Source organism: Anser anser (genome assembly GCF_964211835.1).
Source record: "Anser anser genome assembly, chromosome: 27".
Classification (NCBI taxonomy): Eukaryota; Metazoa; Chordata; class Aves; order Anseriformes; family Anatidae; genus Anser; species Anser anser.
This window is the reverse complement of record NC_139748.1, coordinates 7115451-7131088: the sequence shown is the minus strand read 5'-3', so window position 1 is coordinate 7131088 and position 15638 is coordinate 7115451. Positions and strand designations below refer to the sequence as shown.

At 71.8% G+C, this 15638-nt stretch overlaps 3 protein-coding genes across 4 annotated transcripts; all 3 read left to right on the top strand.

Annotated features, from left to right (window-relative positions):
- Nucleotides 1–488: 488 nt before the first annotated feature.
- GPR25 (G protein-coupled receptor 25) lies at nt 489–2611 on the top strand (the record flags this gene model as incomplete). The annotated part of the gene is made up of 1 exon (XM_083813007.1): nt 489–2611. Exon 1 carries the CDS (start codon nt 1601–1603, stop codon nt 2609–2611), a length of 1011 nt encoding a protein of 336 aa, XP_083669133.1. The 5' UTR covers nt 489–1600.
- Nucleotides 2612–3508: 897 nt separating this feature from the next.
- Nucleotides 3509–9850, top strand: INAVA (innate immunity activator; the record flags this gene model as incomplete). Of its 2 annotated transcripts, XM_083813000.1 has the most annotated exons (9): nt 3509–4298; nt 4904–4966; nt 5521–5633; nt 5730–5849; nt 6087–6315; nt 7118–7171; nt 7254–7680; nt 8156–8732; nt 9467–9850. In XM_083813000.1, 9 exons carry the CDS (start codon nt 3509–3511, stop codon nt 9557–9559), a joined length of 2466 nt encoding a protein of 821 aa, XP_083669126.1. In that variant the 3' UTR covers nt 9560–9850. The 2 variants fall into 2 exon arrangements, with proteins under 2 accessions (XP_083669126.1, XP_083669127.1); XM_083813001.1 differs by lacking the exon at nt 3509–4298 and having other exon boundaries at nt 4333–4966.
- Nucleotides 9851–11630: 1780 nt separating this feature from the next.
- On the top strand, nt 11631–15219 carry SHISA4 (shisa family member 4). The gene is made up of 5 exons (XM_083813009.1): nt 11631–11878; nt 13226–13397; nt 14050–14183; nt 14522–14701; nt 14793–15219. The coding sequence occupies exons 1-5, from the start codon at nt 11806–11808 to the stop codon at nt 14837–14839; spliced, it is 606 nt and encodes a 201-aa protein (XP_083669135.1). The 5' UTR covers nt 11631–11805; the 3' UTR covers nt 14840–15219.
- The last annotated feature ends 419 nt before the right edge of the window (nt 15220–15638 follow it).

Below are 15638 nucleotides of genomic sequence, written 5' to 3'. Positions count from 1 at the left end.
CACCCACCCCTCCCTCCCTCCATCCATCCATCCCTCCATCCATCCATCCATTCCTCCATCCATTCCTCCACCCACCCCTCCATCCCTCCATCCATCCATCCCTCCCTCCATCCCTCCATCCATCCCTCCCTCCATCCCTCCTTCCATCCCTCCCTCCATCCCTCCCTCCATCCATCCCTCCATCCCTCCCTCCATCCCTCCCTCCATCCATCCCTCCCTCCATCCCTCCATCCATCCCTCCATCCATCCCTCCCTCCATCCATCCCTCCATCCATCCCTCCCTCCATCCCTCCATCCATCCCTCCATCCATCCCTCCATCCATCCATCCATCCATTCCTCCACCCACCCACCCACCCATCCACCCACCCACCCACCGACCCATCCCTCCCTCCCTCCCTCCCTCCCTCCCTCCACCCCCCCACCCATCCCTTCCTCCCCCCCCCCACCCCCCCACCCCCCCTTTTCTTCTCCCCCCCACCTCCCCCCATCCGTGCACCCCCCCCCACTCCCGCCGCTCACCGCCCCGCAGATGGGGACGGCTGGAGGAGGCCGCACGGCGGCGATGGGGGGGGGAGGCCAGGCCACGGGGGCGGCCGGGCGACGGCCGGGCTGCCGGGACGGGGGACGAGGGGAGCCCCGGGGGGGCAGGACCCGGGGGATGGCCGAGGGAGGCCGCACGGCTCGAGGGGAGGTTAAGGGAGGCCGAGTCATGGGGACAGCAGAGCCTCAGAAGAGGAAGGTGACAGCACCGGGCGCCCGGCAGAGCAGCTCGTGGAGCGGCTGCAGGGTGTCCCCTGGGTGGGGGTCACCCTCCTGGGTGCCCCCCGGCCCCGCTCCCATCCCCGGCCCCTCTCGGGTCGGGGTTTGGGGCTGCGGCACGGGGCTGCGGGTGTTCGTGGCCGTCGGGCGCAGGAGGCCTCGCGCGCGGGGTCGGTCCCTCTCCTCCCCTCCTCCCCCGTGCCACCGGGGCTCCGCGGTGCTCCCACGGCCCCGTCCCGTCCCCGCACCCCCGGTGTTGTCATTCCAGGAGCGCTTGTGGCCGTGGGCGGCCGCGGGCATCGCTTCTCGGTGCCCCCCGCGCTGAGAACCAGAGCGCCCGGGGCAGGAATGAGGTGGCAGGGCCGGGGCGCGGGCGCTGGCTCCCACCGCAGCCCTGCACCTGCTGCTGTGCATCTGGAATAAACACACGAAACCAAGGCTTTTGTGCAGTTTTTGCTAACCAGACGCGTCTGGGAAGGGGATGTGGAGGTTTGAGCGCGATGGAGCCGGGGCTGCTGCTCGGCGCTCCCCGGGGCTGAGGAACGGGGCCGGGGCCGGCGCTGCCGGGGCTTTGCCCGTCCCCACGGGCATGGAGCCGTCCCGCACCCTCCTCCCGGGGCTCGCTCTGCTCTGGCTGTTTTTCTCGTTGTTTTTCTGTTTCCAAAATTAACTGCGGCTCACCTCGTGCCCGCCGGCACCCTTCCACCCCGCGGACCCTGCCCCGTACGAAAGGAAGTGCGGAAGCCTGTTTTGAGCAGAGCTCAGATCAACAACCCGACCGCCGGGCACCGCCGGCACCACCCAGGCACAGGGGGGGGCACCCGGGGCTCGGCCACCCCCATGGCTCCCGAGGCCACCGAGGAGCCGGAGGCTTCGGCCGACTACGAGTACCTGGCAGGCAGCAACGCCACGGGGAGCCCGGAGCAGCTCTTCACGACGGTCTTCATCCCCGTCCTCTACTCCTTCATCTTCCTCCTCGGCTTCGCGGGGAACCTCTTCGTCATCGCGCTGCTGGCCAAGAGGAGCGGCGGCAGGAGGGCGGTGGACACCTTCGTGCTCAACCTGGCCGTGGCCGACGTCGTCTTCGTCTGCACCCTGCCCCTCTGGGTGGCGGCGGGGGCGCGGGGCAACCGGTGGCTGCTCGGGGAAGGGCTCTGCAAGGCGAGCAGCTACGCCATCAGCGTCAACCGCTGCTCCAGCATCCTCTTCCTCACCGCGCTCAGCGTGGAGCGCTACCTGGTCATCTGGAAGGTGCTGGACACCAGGCGGGCGGGCTCCAGGAGGCACGTCCTGCTCGCCTGCGGGCTGATCTGGGCCGTCTCCCTCCTGCTGGGCGCGCCGGCGCTGTGGTACCGGCGGCTGGACGGGGACGACTGCTGGGACGAGGACGGGGAGGACTTCAGCCTGGCCATGGTCTTCCTCACCTTCCTCCTGCCCCTGGGGGTCATCTCGTTCTGCTACTGCTCCATCTACTGCCGCCTGCAGCGGCACGTGCGGCTGGGCAGGGGCGTGCGGCGCTCCCACCGCGCCATCGTTGCCATCATCGCGGCCTTCGTCTGCTCCTGGCTGCCCCTCAACGCCTGCAAGGTGCTCCTCTTCCTCCTGGCCAAGGGGACGCTGGCGCTGCCGGCGGGGCAGGAGGGGACCCTGCGCTGGGTGGTGGCCGCCAGCACCTGCCTGGCCTTCGCCAACAGCTGCGTCAACCCCCTCATCTACGCCCTGATGGACCCGCGCCTCCGCTGCCCGCCCCCCCTCGGTGCCAGGGCCCCCCCCTCCACCACCGCCTCCAGCCCCTCGCCCGGCAGCGGGACCAAGCCCCCCCCGGCCCCCAGCCCCCGGCCGGGCACGTAAGGGGGGACGGGGACGCGAACGCAGCTGGGCTGGGGGGGGGGGTTTGCTGTCGATACAGAGCCGGGTGGGTGCTCGGGTGCTTCGCCAAAGCGGTCGCTGAGGTTTGTCCCCTCCCGGGGGGAGCCCCGGTGCCCCAGCGGTGATTCCAGCCCCCCCCCCAGCGTTACGCTCACCCGTGCCAAAGGGGTCCCCGAGGGGCAGCTCCCGGCCGCGCCGTCCCGTCCCGTCCCGTCCCGGTTTCTGCGCCCTCCTGGTGCGGCCGCGCTGGCAGCGAGCGAGGTCCCGCCGAGCAGGCACTGCCGCACAGACGCTGCCCAGCGCGGAGCTGAACGGGACGGCTCCGGTTGCTTCTGGTCTTACAGCAAACGAATACAGATGTAGGCGTACCTCCGGAGCTGTCGGTCGTGGCGTTCTTTCTCACAGCCTGCCTGGGGAATAAAGCTGCCGCGGGGCCGAGCTGGGCCACGCTGAGCCGTGGGCCATGGTGCGTCCCCAGGCGCCGGGGACAGCCCCGTGCCCTCCCAGCGGAGCCCTGAGCCATTTCTCTTCAAATTCACCCTTTTTTTGGCGCGGGGCCCCACGCGCCAGGTCTCAGCCCCGCTCTTTGCTCAGTTCCTCCGCGGGGACCGCCACGCGCTCCCCCCGGGGCTGAGGGTGCTGCAGCGGGGGGGGGGGGGGTGTCCCGCCTGTCCCCGTCCCCGCAGCCCGTGGCACCTGCCAGTGGCTGAGGCACACTTTCCACCACCTGCCCCACGCAGCGGTGCAGGATGTGGCTGACTCCCCCGTGCCAGCCGCCCTGATTCATCTCACACCGCGCCGGCAGCCGCGGCCCTGCCGTTCCCACGGCCTGGCACAGCTTGGCATGGCACGGCACTGCCTGGCACGGCACAGCTTGGCATGGCACGGCACAGCCTGGCATGGCACTGCCTGGCATGGCACAGCACAACACAGCCTGGTATGGCACAGCCCGGTACAGCACAGCAAGACACAGCTCACGCTGCCCCTCACCCTTCCCCTTTCCTTCTCCCTTCCCATCCCCATCCCTGCCCCTGCCCGAGGAGGAGGAGGAGGGTCAGTGCTTCCTCCCATGAGGCAGAAGGGCCCTGGGGGCAGAGGCAGGGGGATGGGGACAAGGGCAGGCCAGCAGGACCTGCGGGGCTCCCCGGCACCCAGCGGGTCCCTGTGCAGGAAGGGACAGGGACGGCGGTGGCCGCGCTGCGGTCCCGGGGTGGGTCCCTGTCCCCGAGCACTTTGGGGACCCCGGGGGAGATGTCCCCAGCCGGGGGCCGTGGGCAGGGGTGGGGACGGTGCCACCGCACCGCGACCGGCCCGGTGCTGCTGCCCCCGGGATGGGGCCTTCACCCAGCACCGTGCCATGCCAAGCTGTGCCATGCCGTGCCACACCATGCCATGCCATGCCGTGCCGTGCCACACTCTTCCAAGCCATACTGCGACGTGCCACGCCATGCCAGGGTGCTCTGTGCCATGCTGCGCCACGCTCCCCCCCGCCACGCCGCGCCGCCCCACGCCGCGCCGAGCCGAGCCCCGCAGCGGGCAGGCCCCGCGGCGGCGGGGCCGGTGTTGCTCACCTGCTCCTCCCCTGCGTCTCAAGTCAAAACACGTCCCCACGGCCCGGGCGCAGCAGAGCCGCAGCGAGCGCCCGCGCCGACGGCCCCGCCGCGCCCAGGTAAGGCCGAGCCCCGGCCCTGGCTGAGCCCCGCGCCCACCGGGGGTCCCGGCCCCTCCGCCACCCCCCAGTCAGCCCACCGAGCCCCGGCCCTGCCTCAGTTTCCCTGGGCGTTCACCAGCACGGCTCGTCCCGCCGGGGAAACTGAGGCACAGCGTGAGCCCCTGGCACCCCCCCGGCTGCTCCTGTCCCACCCGCTCTGCCCCAAGGGACGGGGACACCGGGTTCGGGGCTGGGGGCAGGCTCCCACGTCCCGCGGCCACCCCCACCGCGGGAAATGCCTGCAGCCCAGACGGGAAAGAAATAAAAACTGGGAGAGGCACCCAGCGAAACCGGCCTGCGCCCCCGCCACCTTTGCCCCTGGGATGGGGCTCATCCCGGCAGCCCGCGCTGCCAGGCACGTGTTTGCACACCTTTGTTTATCGTAGGACCTACAGGAAGGCAAAGCAAACACGGCCTCGCCTTCCTCCCCCACCGGCGCGGCGGCCGTGGCGGAGCCGTAGGGGCGATGCTGCGGGCCGGGGGGAGCGCGGGGGGGGCAGCACCCGTGGGTGCTCACCGGGGGCTGGCGCGGGGACACGGCGTCTGCTCCCTGTCGCCCGCAGGGTGCGGCATGGAGGGCAGGGAGGAGGCGAGCGACACCGACAGCGGGATCATGCTGCACTCGGGTGAGCATGGGGGGGCCGGGGGGGTGGGCAAAGGGGTTCTGCACCCCAGGGTGCGATGGGTGCCCCCTCCCACAACCAGGGGCACGGCGGCGGTGTAAAAACTGCCACCAACACCCCCCCCCCCCCCAGGGGACAAGGGGCTGTGCAGGAGCTGCTGGGGTCTGGGCGGGGAGGGCAGGAGGGGGTGGAATTTGCTGTTGGGAAATTTGGGGGTTCCCAGTCTGGAGGAGGGAGGGGGGCCGGGGGGGGGCCAGGGTCCGCGGCCGGCTCTGACTCAGCCGCGTTTCGCTGCGGGCTGGGCTGAGTCAGGGTGAAACCTGTCGTCCCCCCCCCCCCCCCCCGCTGGGAAACCACGGCCGCTCGCAGCGCAGCCGGCACCCATGGGCGCAGCCGGCACCCGGCCCGCCACGGGGGTCGGGAGGGAGAACCGGGAACCGGGGCTGACGGGGAGGCGGGGGGGGGGGAAACTGAGGCAGGGAGGCGGGGGGATCGGGCTGCGCCTCAGCCCGTCTGTCCGTGCGTCCGTCCGTCCATCCGTCCATCCGTCCGCCCAGGCCCCGGCAGCCCGGTGTCCCCGCTGAAGGAGCTGGCGCAGCGGGTGCGGCGGCAGCAGCAGGCGCTGGAGGCGTGCGTGCAGGAGCTGCGGCGGCTCTGCCTGCGCGAGGCGGTGAGCGGGGCGCGGGGCGGCTGGGGGGGGGGGGGGCCCTGACACCCTCCCCACCACCCCCCCGGCCACCGCTCAGCGTCCCCGTGCCGTCCCCAGGAGCTGACGGGGACGCTGCCCCGCGAGTTCCCCCTGAAGGCCGGCGAGAAGCCCCCCAAGGTGCGGCGCAGGATCGGTGCCGCCTTCAAGCTGGACGAGACCCTGGTGCTGCGCGGGGCGGTGAGGGGCGACCGGGGGCGCAAAGCTGGGGGGGGGGGGGGCTTCACCGGTGGGGGGTGACCCACAAAGGGGCAGGTGGTGACCGGGGGACCCCTTGCCGCCCTGTCCCACGGGTGGTGCGCTGCTCCTCGGGGTGCGGGGGGGCCACGCGCCCGTCCCAAGCGGCCGCGGGCTCGCGTGGCTCTGGGGTACGGGGCGGGGGGGTGCGGGGGTGCCGAGCGTCCCCTCCGTCCCCAGGACCCGCTGAGCGCCCTGGAGCGGGACCTGGCGCTGCAGCTGCAGATCGCCAAGGCCGCCCACCGCCTGTGCCGGGAGGAGAACATCAGCAAGCAGCTGCGCCGGAGGAGGAAGACGGCGGCGCTGAAGGAGGAGAAGAAGCTGAAGGAGCTGGAGAACACCCTCAGCCAGTGCCGCCTCCTGGCCGGCTGCCGGCCCCTGCCCGCCAGCGGCTCCGGGGGTTCTCAGGGTGAGGCCGGGGGTGCCTCGGTTAAGGGGGGGGGGGGTCAGGAACTGATTCATTTGTGTGGAGCCCGATGCACCGTCCCTGCTGCGTGCACCCCGCAGTGCTCCCCCCGTGGGTGCACCCCAACCCTTCGTCCCCACGGGCTGCTTGCTGGCACCCCGTCCCCAGGGGTCGTGCCCCACTGGATGCACCCCGATCTCCCACACCAATACGCTGAGCGCACCCCGATACGCCTTCCCCCGTGGGTGCACCCCAAAGCCCCGTCCCTGATGGAGGCACCTTATGGCTGCACCCCAAAACGCCATCCGTGGTGCAGGCACCCCGGCGTGCCCTCCCCACGGGGAATTCACCCCAATACACCCCCCCCCCCAGCGACTGCGCCCTTGTGAACGCGCCCCAAACCTTCATCCGTGGTGGATGCGCCCTTAGGGAAGCACCCCAACACCCCCCCCCCCAAGCGGCTGCACCCCGCTGTGCTCCCCCGGTGACTGCAGCCTGGCGAGCGCACCCCAACCCTGCGTCCGCGGCGGGTGCCGGCAGCAGCCTGGGCAGGGCTGGGAGCTGCCCCGAGCGCCACGGCTCGGCTGAGCCGGCCCGGCCGGTCCCACCACCGGCCCCGAGCGTGTCGGGACAGGCGGGCGCGGGAGGGGAGCGGGGGCCCACGGGGACGCGCTGGGTGGCGGCGGGTGGCGGGGCCGTGGGAGCGCGGGGCCGCTGCCAGCCCCGGGGCCAGCAGCCGGTGCCAGCCCCCGGTGCCAGCCCCCGGTGCCAGCACCCGGTGCCACCGCTGTCCCCTGCCCCGCAGAGCTCAGCGCCTCGGACGAGAGCTCGCTGTCGGACGCCGTCCTGCTGGAGGAGGGTAAGGGGCCGTGGGCGGGGGGCACCGCGGAGCCCTGTCCCGTTCCCCCTCCCTCCACCCCAACCCTTTTTCTCTCCCGCAGAGGAGATGCAGCCGCCGGGACCCGGCACCCCGCGGGGGTCCCCATCTCCGTCCCCGTCCCCATCCCCACGGCCCCGTTCAGGCCCCGAGGAGCGCGCTGAGGCGGAGGGGCCGGGGCACCCACCCACACCTGCCGGCCCCTGGAGGGAGACCAGCCTCGACGGGCCCTACGAGAAGGCCAAGAAAGCCGGCGATGACCCTGGGGACAGCGAAACCTGGGGGGCCCGATGCTGCCCCACGTCCCCACCCGCTGTCGCCACCGCCCCTGGCAGCCCCGACCTCGCAGCCTCGCTGGCGCCCAGGACCGCGGATGTCCCTCCGTACCGCTTCGTCCCCATCCGGACCCTGGTGCTGTGCCGGCAGGTGGGCTCCAGCGCCCCCAGCACCCCGGAGCCACCGAGCCGGCGGGGACAATCCCAGTCCCTGAGGTACGGCCCGCGCGCGGAGCGGGGACGAGGGTTCCTGGGAGGAGGATGGAGAGGGACAACCCCATGGGACGGTGGTTATAACCCCGTGGGGAGGGAGGAGAGAAACCCAGGGGAAGGAAGATGGAGGTAACCCCACGAGTAGGAGGAGAGGGATAATCCCGTGGGGAGGATGGAGACAGAGCCATGGGGAAGAGGAGGAAGGAGACAGCCCCCTGGGAAGAAGGAAGCATCTCCTTGGGGAGGATGGAGCAAACCCGTGGGGAGAAGGACTGAGATAACCCCGCGGGGAGCCTGGTGGATACGATGCCACGGGGAGGCTGGAGATAACCCCGGGGGGAGGAGGATGGCGATAGACCCATGGGGAGGAAGATGGAGCTAAGCCCACGGGGAGCCAGCACCCCACACCCTCCCGGCCGCCCTGTCCCGGGGGCAGGAGGAGCGGGGCAGGAGGCAGCCGCAGCCCTTGTGCCCGCAGGGTGGAGGCGCGCTGGGAGCCCGGCGAGCCGCGGGGCCGCAGCACCGCTCCCCGCCGCCGCCCCACGTACTACACGGTGACGGTGCCCACCTCCTGCTTGCCGGCCCCCGGCCCCACGCATCGCTCCGGCTCCGACGACAGCATCTCCGACGTCTCCAGCATCTCCCACGCCACCTCCCCGGGCAGCAGCAGCCCCGACGTCTCCTTCCAGCGCCCCCCAGCCCCGCCGCCCCTCGCCGAACCCGGTTACTACCCCCGGGGCGCCCCCCGGCTCCTGCCACCCCCCGGCCCCCCAGCTTTCCTCTACGAGCAGGATCTGGCCCCGCTGCGCTACCAGCGCCTGGTGCCCTCGCACAGCCGCATCGTGCGCACCCCGTCGCTCAAGGACTACGCGCCGGCGGGCGCCCGCGGGCTCTCCAAGGCGGCGGTGACGGAGGAGCTCAAGTCGTGGCACCAGCGCGCCCGGCTGCGGGGCGCCCGGCCCCACTCCCTCGACAGGCAGGGCGCCTTCCGGGGACCCCGCGGCGGGACCCCCCGTGACGGCCCCCCCATCCGTGGGGCCCCGCTGCGGGCTCAGGTAGGGCACGGGGCCGGGGTGGCGCAGGGAGCGGGGTGGGGACAGCGGGGGACAGGCGGGTGGGGGGCACCGCGGTGGCTGTCGCCTTGTGGGGACGCCCTGGGTGCTGCCCTGCGGGCGGGTGGGGGACGCGCGGTGTCACCCGGTGGTGGCACAGGGACAGGCGGCTGCGGTGGGGCAGGACCGGGGTCCTACGGGGGGCGCTGGGGCATGGCCAGGGTCCCGAGGTGCCCCTGGGGAAGTACCGGGGACCCATGAGGGTCCTTGGGGCAGGGCTGGGGACTCCCAAAGGTCCCTGGAAGAGGACTGGGGAAGATCTCCAGGCGAAGGACCTGGTCCTAAGGGGGGCCCTGGGGCAGGACAGGGGTCCCAGAAGGGTCCTTAGGGCAGAATCGGGGTCCTGTGGACAGCACCAAGGTCTCATGACCTGGTCTTGGGGCCGGGACTGAGGTCCTCAAGGCCCTTTGGGGCAGGACGAGGGGCCGCAGAAGGCCCCTATAGCCACCTCCGGGGTCCCACCAGCAGGACCTGGGTTCCCACGAGGGCAGGAGGGTCCCCGCAGACATTTTGGGGCCGCCTCACTCCCTTCCTCCCTGGGGCCCACGCGGGGCAGGTCAGGACTCGCCGCCGAGCCTCCGCCACCCCCGCAGCCCCCCCCATCCCACCCCGGGCCGTGCCCCCCAGGGCGCCATGGGGTGGGGTCCCGGCACCCACGGGCCCCTTCTCCCACGCAGGCGCCCCCGATCCGTGTCCTGCGGCGCTCCCCGGACGGCGTGCCCGTGCAGGTCTACGTGCCTGAGAACGGCGAGATCGTCACACAGGTGTGAGCGCGCCCCCCCCTGCCCGGGGGGGCACGGCCCGGCTGGCCCAGGGCTCTGGGGACAGGGGGACGGGGCCGTTCTGCCCCCCCCTCCACCCCCCCCCCCGGGCTTGGGGACATTGGGGGGGGAGGCATGGCTGCCCCCAGCACCCTGCGGTGCCCAGGGCTGGGACGGGGTGGCCGGGGCTGGCCCCCACCCGCTGTCCCGTGTCCCCTCACCAGTGACCCCAAGAGGGTCTGCGGTGCAAAGATGTTGTAATTCGGGCTTTTTTCTCTAATAAACGTGGTCATTTGGGATCTCCCCGCGGTCACTCCCGTCCTTGACAGCCCCTCAGGATTTGTCCCCTCCATCCTCATGCTTGTCCCCGTCCCCGTCCCCATCCCATCCCTGTCCCCATCCCCATCCCCGTCCCCATCCCCGTCCCCATCCCGTCCCATCCCATCCCCATCCCCATCCCTGTCCCATCCCCATCCCATCCCATCCCCATCCCCATCCCATCCCATCCCCATCCCCGTCCCCATCCCATCCCATCCCCATCCCATCCCCATCCCCATCCCATCCCCATCCCATCCCCATCCCCATCCCCGTCCCCATCCCATCCCCATCCCATCCCCATCCCATCCCCATCCCATCCCCATCCCCGTCCCCATCCCATCCCCGTCCCCATCCCATCCCCATCCCCATCCCATCCCCATCCCATCCCCATTCCCATCCCCATCCCCACCCCCATCCCATCCCCATCCCATCCCCATCCCATCCCCATCCCATCCCCATCCCATCCCATCCCCATCCCCATCCCATCCCCATCCCATCCCCATCCCATCCCCATCCCCATCCCCGTCCCCATCCCATCCCCGTCCCCATCCCATCCCCATCCCCATCCCATCCCCATCCCATCCCCATTCCCATCCCCATCCCCACCCCCATCCCATCCCCATCCCATCCCCATCCCATCCCCATCCCATCCCCATCCCCATCCCCGTCCCCATCCCATCCCCGTCCCCATCCCCATCCCCATCCCCATCCCCATCCCATCCCATCCCATCCCCATCCCATCCCCATCCCATCCCCATCCCATCCCCATCCCCATCCCCGTCCCCATCCCATCCCCGTCCCCATCCCATTCCCATCCCCATCCCATCCCCATCCCCATCCCCATCCCCATCCCCATCCCCATCCCCATCCCCATCCCATCCCATCCCCATCCCATCCCCATCCCATCCCCATCCCATCCCCATCCCATCCCCATCCCATCCCCATCCCCATCCCATCCCCATCCCCATCCCCATCCCCATCCCATCCCCATCCCATCCCCATCCCATCCCCATCCCCATCCCCGTCCCCATCCCATCCCCGTCCCCATCCCATCCCCATCCCCATCCCATCCCCATCCCCATCCCCATCCCATCCCATCCCATCCCATCCCCATCCCCATCCCATCCCCATCCCCATCCCCATCCCCATCCCATCCCATCCCATCCCCATCCCATCCCCATCCCATCCCCATCCCATCCCCATCCCATCCCCATCCCCATCCCCATCCCATCCCCATCCCCATCCCCATCCCCATCCCCATCCCCGTCCCCTCCAAACCGCACGTGGCCGGGGCTGGTCCCGGTGCCAGTGCTGGGGACCCGCAAGCAGCGAGGTGGGGATGGGTGCTGGGGGGGGGCACGGAGGCTGGGGCAAGGCTGGGGCAGAACAAAGGGATGGGGTGTGGGGAGGGGATGGGGTGCAGGGCAAGGAGAATGGGTCTGGGGGGGTCTGGAAAGGGAAAGGGTGAGGGGAAGGGAAGGGAAGGGAAGGGAAGGGAAGGGAAGGGAAGGGAAGGGAAGGGAAGGGAAGGGAAGGGAAGGGAAGGGAAGGGAAGGGAAGGGAAGGGAAGGGAAGGGAAGGGAAGGGAAGGGAAGGGAAGGGAAGGGGAAGCCCTGGGGCGCAGGAGGGGCGCAGGGACGCGGGGGCCGTGCCGGGGCCGTGCCGCTCCGCCCGGCGGGGGCGGGCAGGGGCCGGGCGCGGGGCCGGTGGCTGCGGCTGGAGGCGCCGCCGCGGGGGGGCACCGGGCAGCGACCGAGCTCCGCCGGGCTGCGGCGTCACTGCGGGCCTGCGGCGGCACCGCGCTCCCACCGGCACCGCCACCGGCACCGGCACCGGCACCGGCACCGGCACCGGGGCTGCACCGGCCCCGCCGCACCGACCCCGGCCCCGCCGCCCCGACCCCGGCCCCGCTCCCCCCGCCCCGGGCCGCCCCCAGGATGGGGCCCGGTGGCCCCGGTGGCCGCTGGCCCCTGGCCGGGACCGTGCTGGTGGCCGTGGCCGCCTCGCTGGGTAAGAGACGCGGGGGGGGGGGGGAGCGGGAGGGGGCGCCCCGCGGGGTGGGGGGGGGCCCGGTGCCACCGGCTGGGCCCGCGGGGCGCCCACTCGTGGGGCCCGGTGACCTCGGCCGTGCCACCGGAGCGCGGTTCCCGTGTCCCCCCCGTGTCCCCCCCGTGTCCCCACCCCGCTCTGCCGAGGGCTCTGGGCGCTGCCGGCCCGGGGGGGCCGTGGCCGTGCCTCAGTTTCCCCTCGGGGGGAGTCCCCGGGGAGCCACGTGGGGACCGGGCGGCGGCGCGGGGGGGGGGGGGGGGGGGCGGAGCGGAGAGGGGGGGGGCGGCCCCGGCGTCGCTTCGCCTCCCGCCGCCCCCGGGCCGCGTCCCCGGGGCTATTCTGGGCGCGCAGGTGGCTGCGGCCAGAAATAGAGCGGGGGGGCGGGGGGGGGGCGGGGGGGGCGGGACGTGGGAGGGGATGGAGAGGGGCGGGGGGGGGGCGTGGGACGGGATGGTGCCGGGGGGGGGGACACGGGAGGGGATGGAGGACATGGGGACAGGATGGAGCAGGGTATGGGGACATGGGGCAGGACGCAGTGGGGTGCGGGAACACGGGGACAGGATGCAGCAGGCTCCTGGGGGGGCATTGGGCAGGGTGGAGGCAGGTGTGGGGACATGGGGACAGGACGGAGCAGGGCATGGGGACACGGGGACAGGACGGAGCCAGGTGTGGGGACATGGGGACAGGATGGAGCCAGGTGTGGGGACACGGGGACAGGATGGAGCAGGGTATGGGGACATGGGGCAGGACGGAGCCAGGTATGGGGACATGGGGACAGGATGGAGCCAGGTGTGGGGACACGGGGACAGGATGGAGCAGGGTATGGGGACATGGGGACAGGATGGAGCAGGGTATGGGGACATGGGGCAGGACGGAGCCAGGTATGGGGACATGGGGACAGGATGGAGCCAGGTATGGGGACACGGGGACAGGATGGAGCAGGGTATGGGGACACGGGGACAGGACGGAGCAGGGTATGGGGACATGGGGACAGGATGGAGCAGGGTATGGGGACACGGGGACAGGACGGAGCAGGCTCCTGGGGGGTGTTGGGCAGGGTGGATCCGGGTATGGGGATATGGGGACAGGGTGGAGTGGGGCACAGGGATGCGGGGACAGGATGGAGCAGGGTATGGGGACGTGGGACGCGATGGAGCAGGGTTTGGGGCGGGACGCGGTGACGCACGGGCTGCGCCCACGCGCCAGCACCTGGGGGGGGGCCACGGACGTGGGCTGCTGCTGGGGGCCCCGGGGTGGCGGTGGCCGGGTGCAGCGCCCGAGGCCCCGGTGACGGGCGGCTGTCCCCAGCGGCGGGCGGCGAGGACTGCCTGTGGTACGTGGACAGGAACGGCTCGTGGCACCCCGGCTTCGACTGCAACTTCTTCACCTTCTGCTGCGGCACGTGCCACCAGCGGTACTGCTGCCGCGACCCGCTGCGCCTCATCACCGAGCGCCAGCAGCGCCACTGCCTCGCCTTCAGGTGCCACGGCTGCACGCTGCCGGGTGCTGGGCGCTGGGCGCTGGGTGCTGGGCTTCAGTGCTGGGTGCTTGGAGCTTGGTGCTGAGCTTCAGTGATGGGTGCATGGGGCTGGGTGCTTGAGTTTGGGTCGTGGGTCCTGGGGAGTTGTATCTGGGTGCTGAGCACTGGGGCGGGGTGCTGTGCGCTGAGTACTGGGTACAGGGTGCTGGGTGCTGGGGCTGGGTGCTGAGCACCAGTGAAGGGTGCTGGGCGCTTGGTTTTGGGTGCTGTGCCCCGAGTGCTGGATGCAGGGTGCTGAGTGCTGAGCACTGATGCTGGGCACTGGCATGGGGTGCTGGTCACTGGTGCTGGTCACTGGTGCTGGTCACTGGTGCTGGTCACTGGTGCTGAGCACTTTCCTGGTGCTGAGCACTGGTTCCTGGTTCCTGGTTCCTGGTCCCTGCTTCCTGGTGCTGGTCACTGGTGCTGAGCACTGGTTCCTGGTGCTGGTGCCTGTCCGGATGTCCCCGTCCCAGTGCTCCTCCAAGGGGGTGCTCCAAGGGTGCCCCTCGGTGCTGAGGGCACCGCTGTAGCTCGGGGTGCAGGGCAGGGGGCTGCCCGGGTGCCCCCCCCCCCCGGCCCTGCACCCCCATGTCCCCGCGGTGTCCCCCAGCCCCAAGACCATCGCGGGCATCGCCTCGGCCGTGGTGCTCTTCATCGCCATCGTCACCACCATCGTCTGCTGCTTCATGTGCTCCTGCTGCTACCTCTACCAGCGCCGGCAGCACCTCCGCACCCCCCTGCAAGGTGGGGGGCTTGGGGGGGGGGGGGAGAGGGGGGGCCTGGGGGCCCGCAGGGATGTCGGGGGGGGGGATTTGGGGTGTGGGGTGGGGCTGCCAGGGTGCAAGGTGTGTGTGGGGGGCTCAGCGTGCTGCGGGGTCCTGTAGGGATGCGGGATTTGGGGTGCAGCGGGGGGGGGTCCTGCAGAGGGGCTGGGGGAGGGATTGGGGCGCAGGGGGGAGGCTGGGATGCGGGGGGGTTGTAGGGATGGGGGGGGGGGGCACATGGCAGTGGCTCGCAGCCACCCTGGGCACCACCGGGCTCCATCCCCGTGGATCCCAGCCCCGGCCCCATCTCTCCCGCAGGCCCCGAGATCCCCCTGGCCAGCTACCCCCCAGCCCCCCCCGCCCCCTTCCCCATGGACCCCAAAGCCGGCCCCGTGCCCCCCCAGCCTGGCTTCACCCCCATGGCCATGTACCCGCCGGTTGGCCCCGCCGCCCAGTACCCGCTGTACCCCTCCGGACCCCCAGTCTACAACCCCACAGGTAAGCACTGCACCCCCCCCCCCTACAACCGCACGGCAACCTTTTTTTTTGGGGGGGGGGACCCTCACTGACCCCCCCCCTTTCTCCGCAGCACCACCGCCCTACGTCCCCGCACAGCCCAGCTACCCCGGCGCCTGAGCCCCCTGGGGGACCCCGCGTCTACTGGTGACACCCTGGGGTGCTCATGGGTGGCAAGTGGGCACGGCCTGGGGGCCCCCGTTGTCGTCCCCCCCCCCCCCCCAGGCCGTGACGCCACCCTGTGAGGCTGATGGATGGATCCGGCCCTTCCCGGCCATCATGGGGACGAGGAGCACAGAGCGGCTTTTGTCCCCACGCCCGCCCCGCACACTGGGACCTTTGTGGGTGCCCGCGGGCGCCAGCGGCCCCACGCACGGAGGGGCGATGCCGGGGGGTCCCCCTGCCCGCCGGCACCGGGGGGGGGCACTGTGGGACCCCCGCCTGCCCCAAACCCACGGCTCTTCCCAAGCGGGTGGCATTAAACCGTGTGTCCCCCCCCCAGTGTGGTGTCGTGTTGGTGGCTCTGTGCTCCCCCCCCCCTGCCCTGGGAGCAATGGGGGGGGAGGGGGGGCACAATTTTTTGGTGGGGAGGGGCCTGGAGGGTCAGTTCCCTTCTCCCCTCCAGGCATTTCTCCATCCAAAAAGAGGCGATTTATTTTTGCCCTCCCCCTACCCCGCAACGTTTTATTTCCCTCCAAACCAGCCAGGATGAGCCAGCACAAAACCAGGCTGCAAAAACAGACCCCCGGTGACATTTTTGGGGCAAAAAGCAGCAAATCTGGGAGGCTGAACCCAGGGCGGCTGATCCCCCCCACCCGCCCCGCGTGGCGGGGGCCGGGACGCGCCTCCCTTTCCAGCCGGCGGCGCAGGCAGTGATTCACCGGCTATTTTCGGTGTGATTCACACCCTGCAGCGGTTT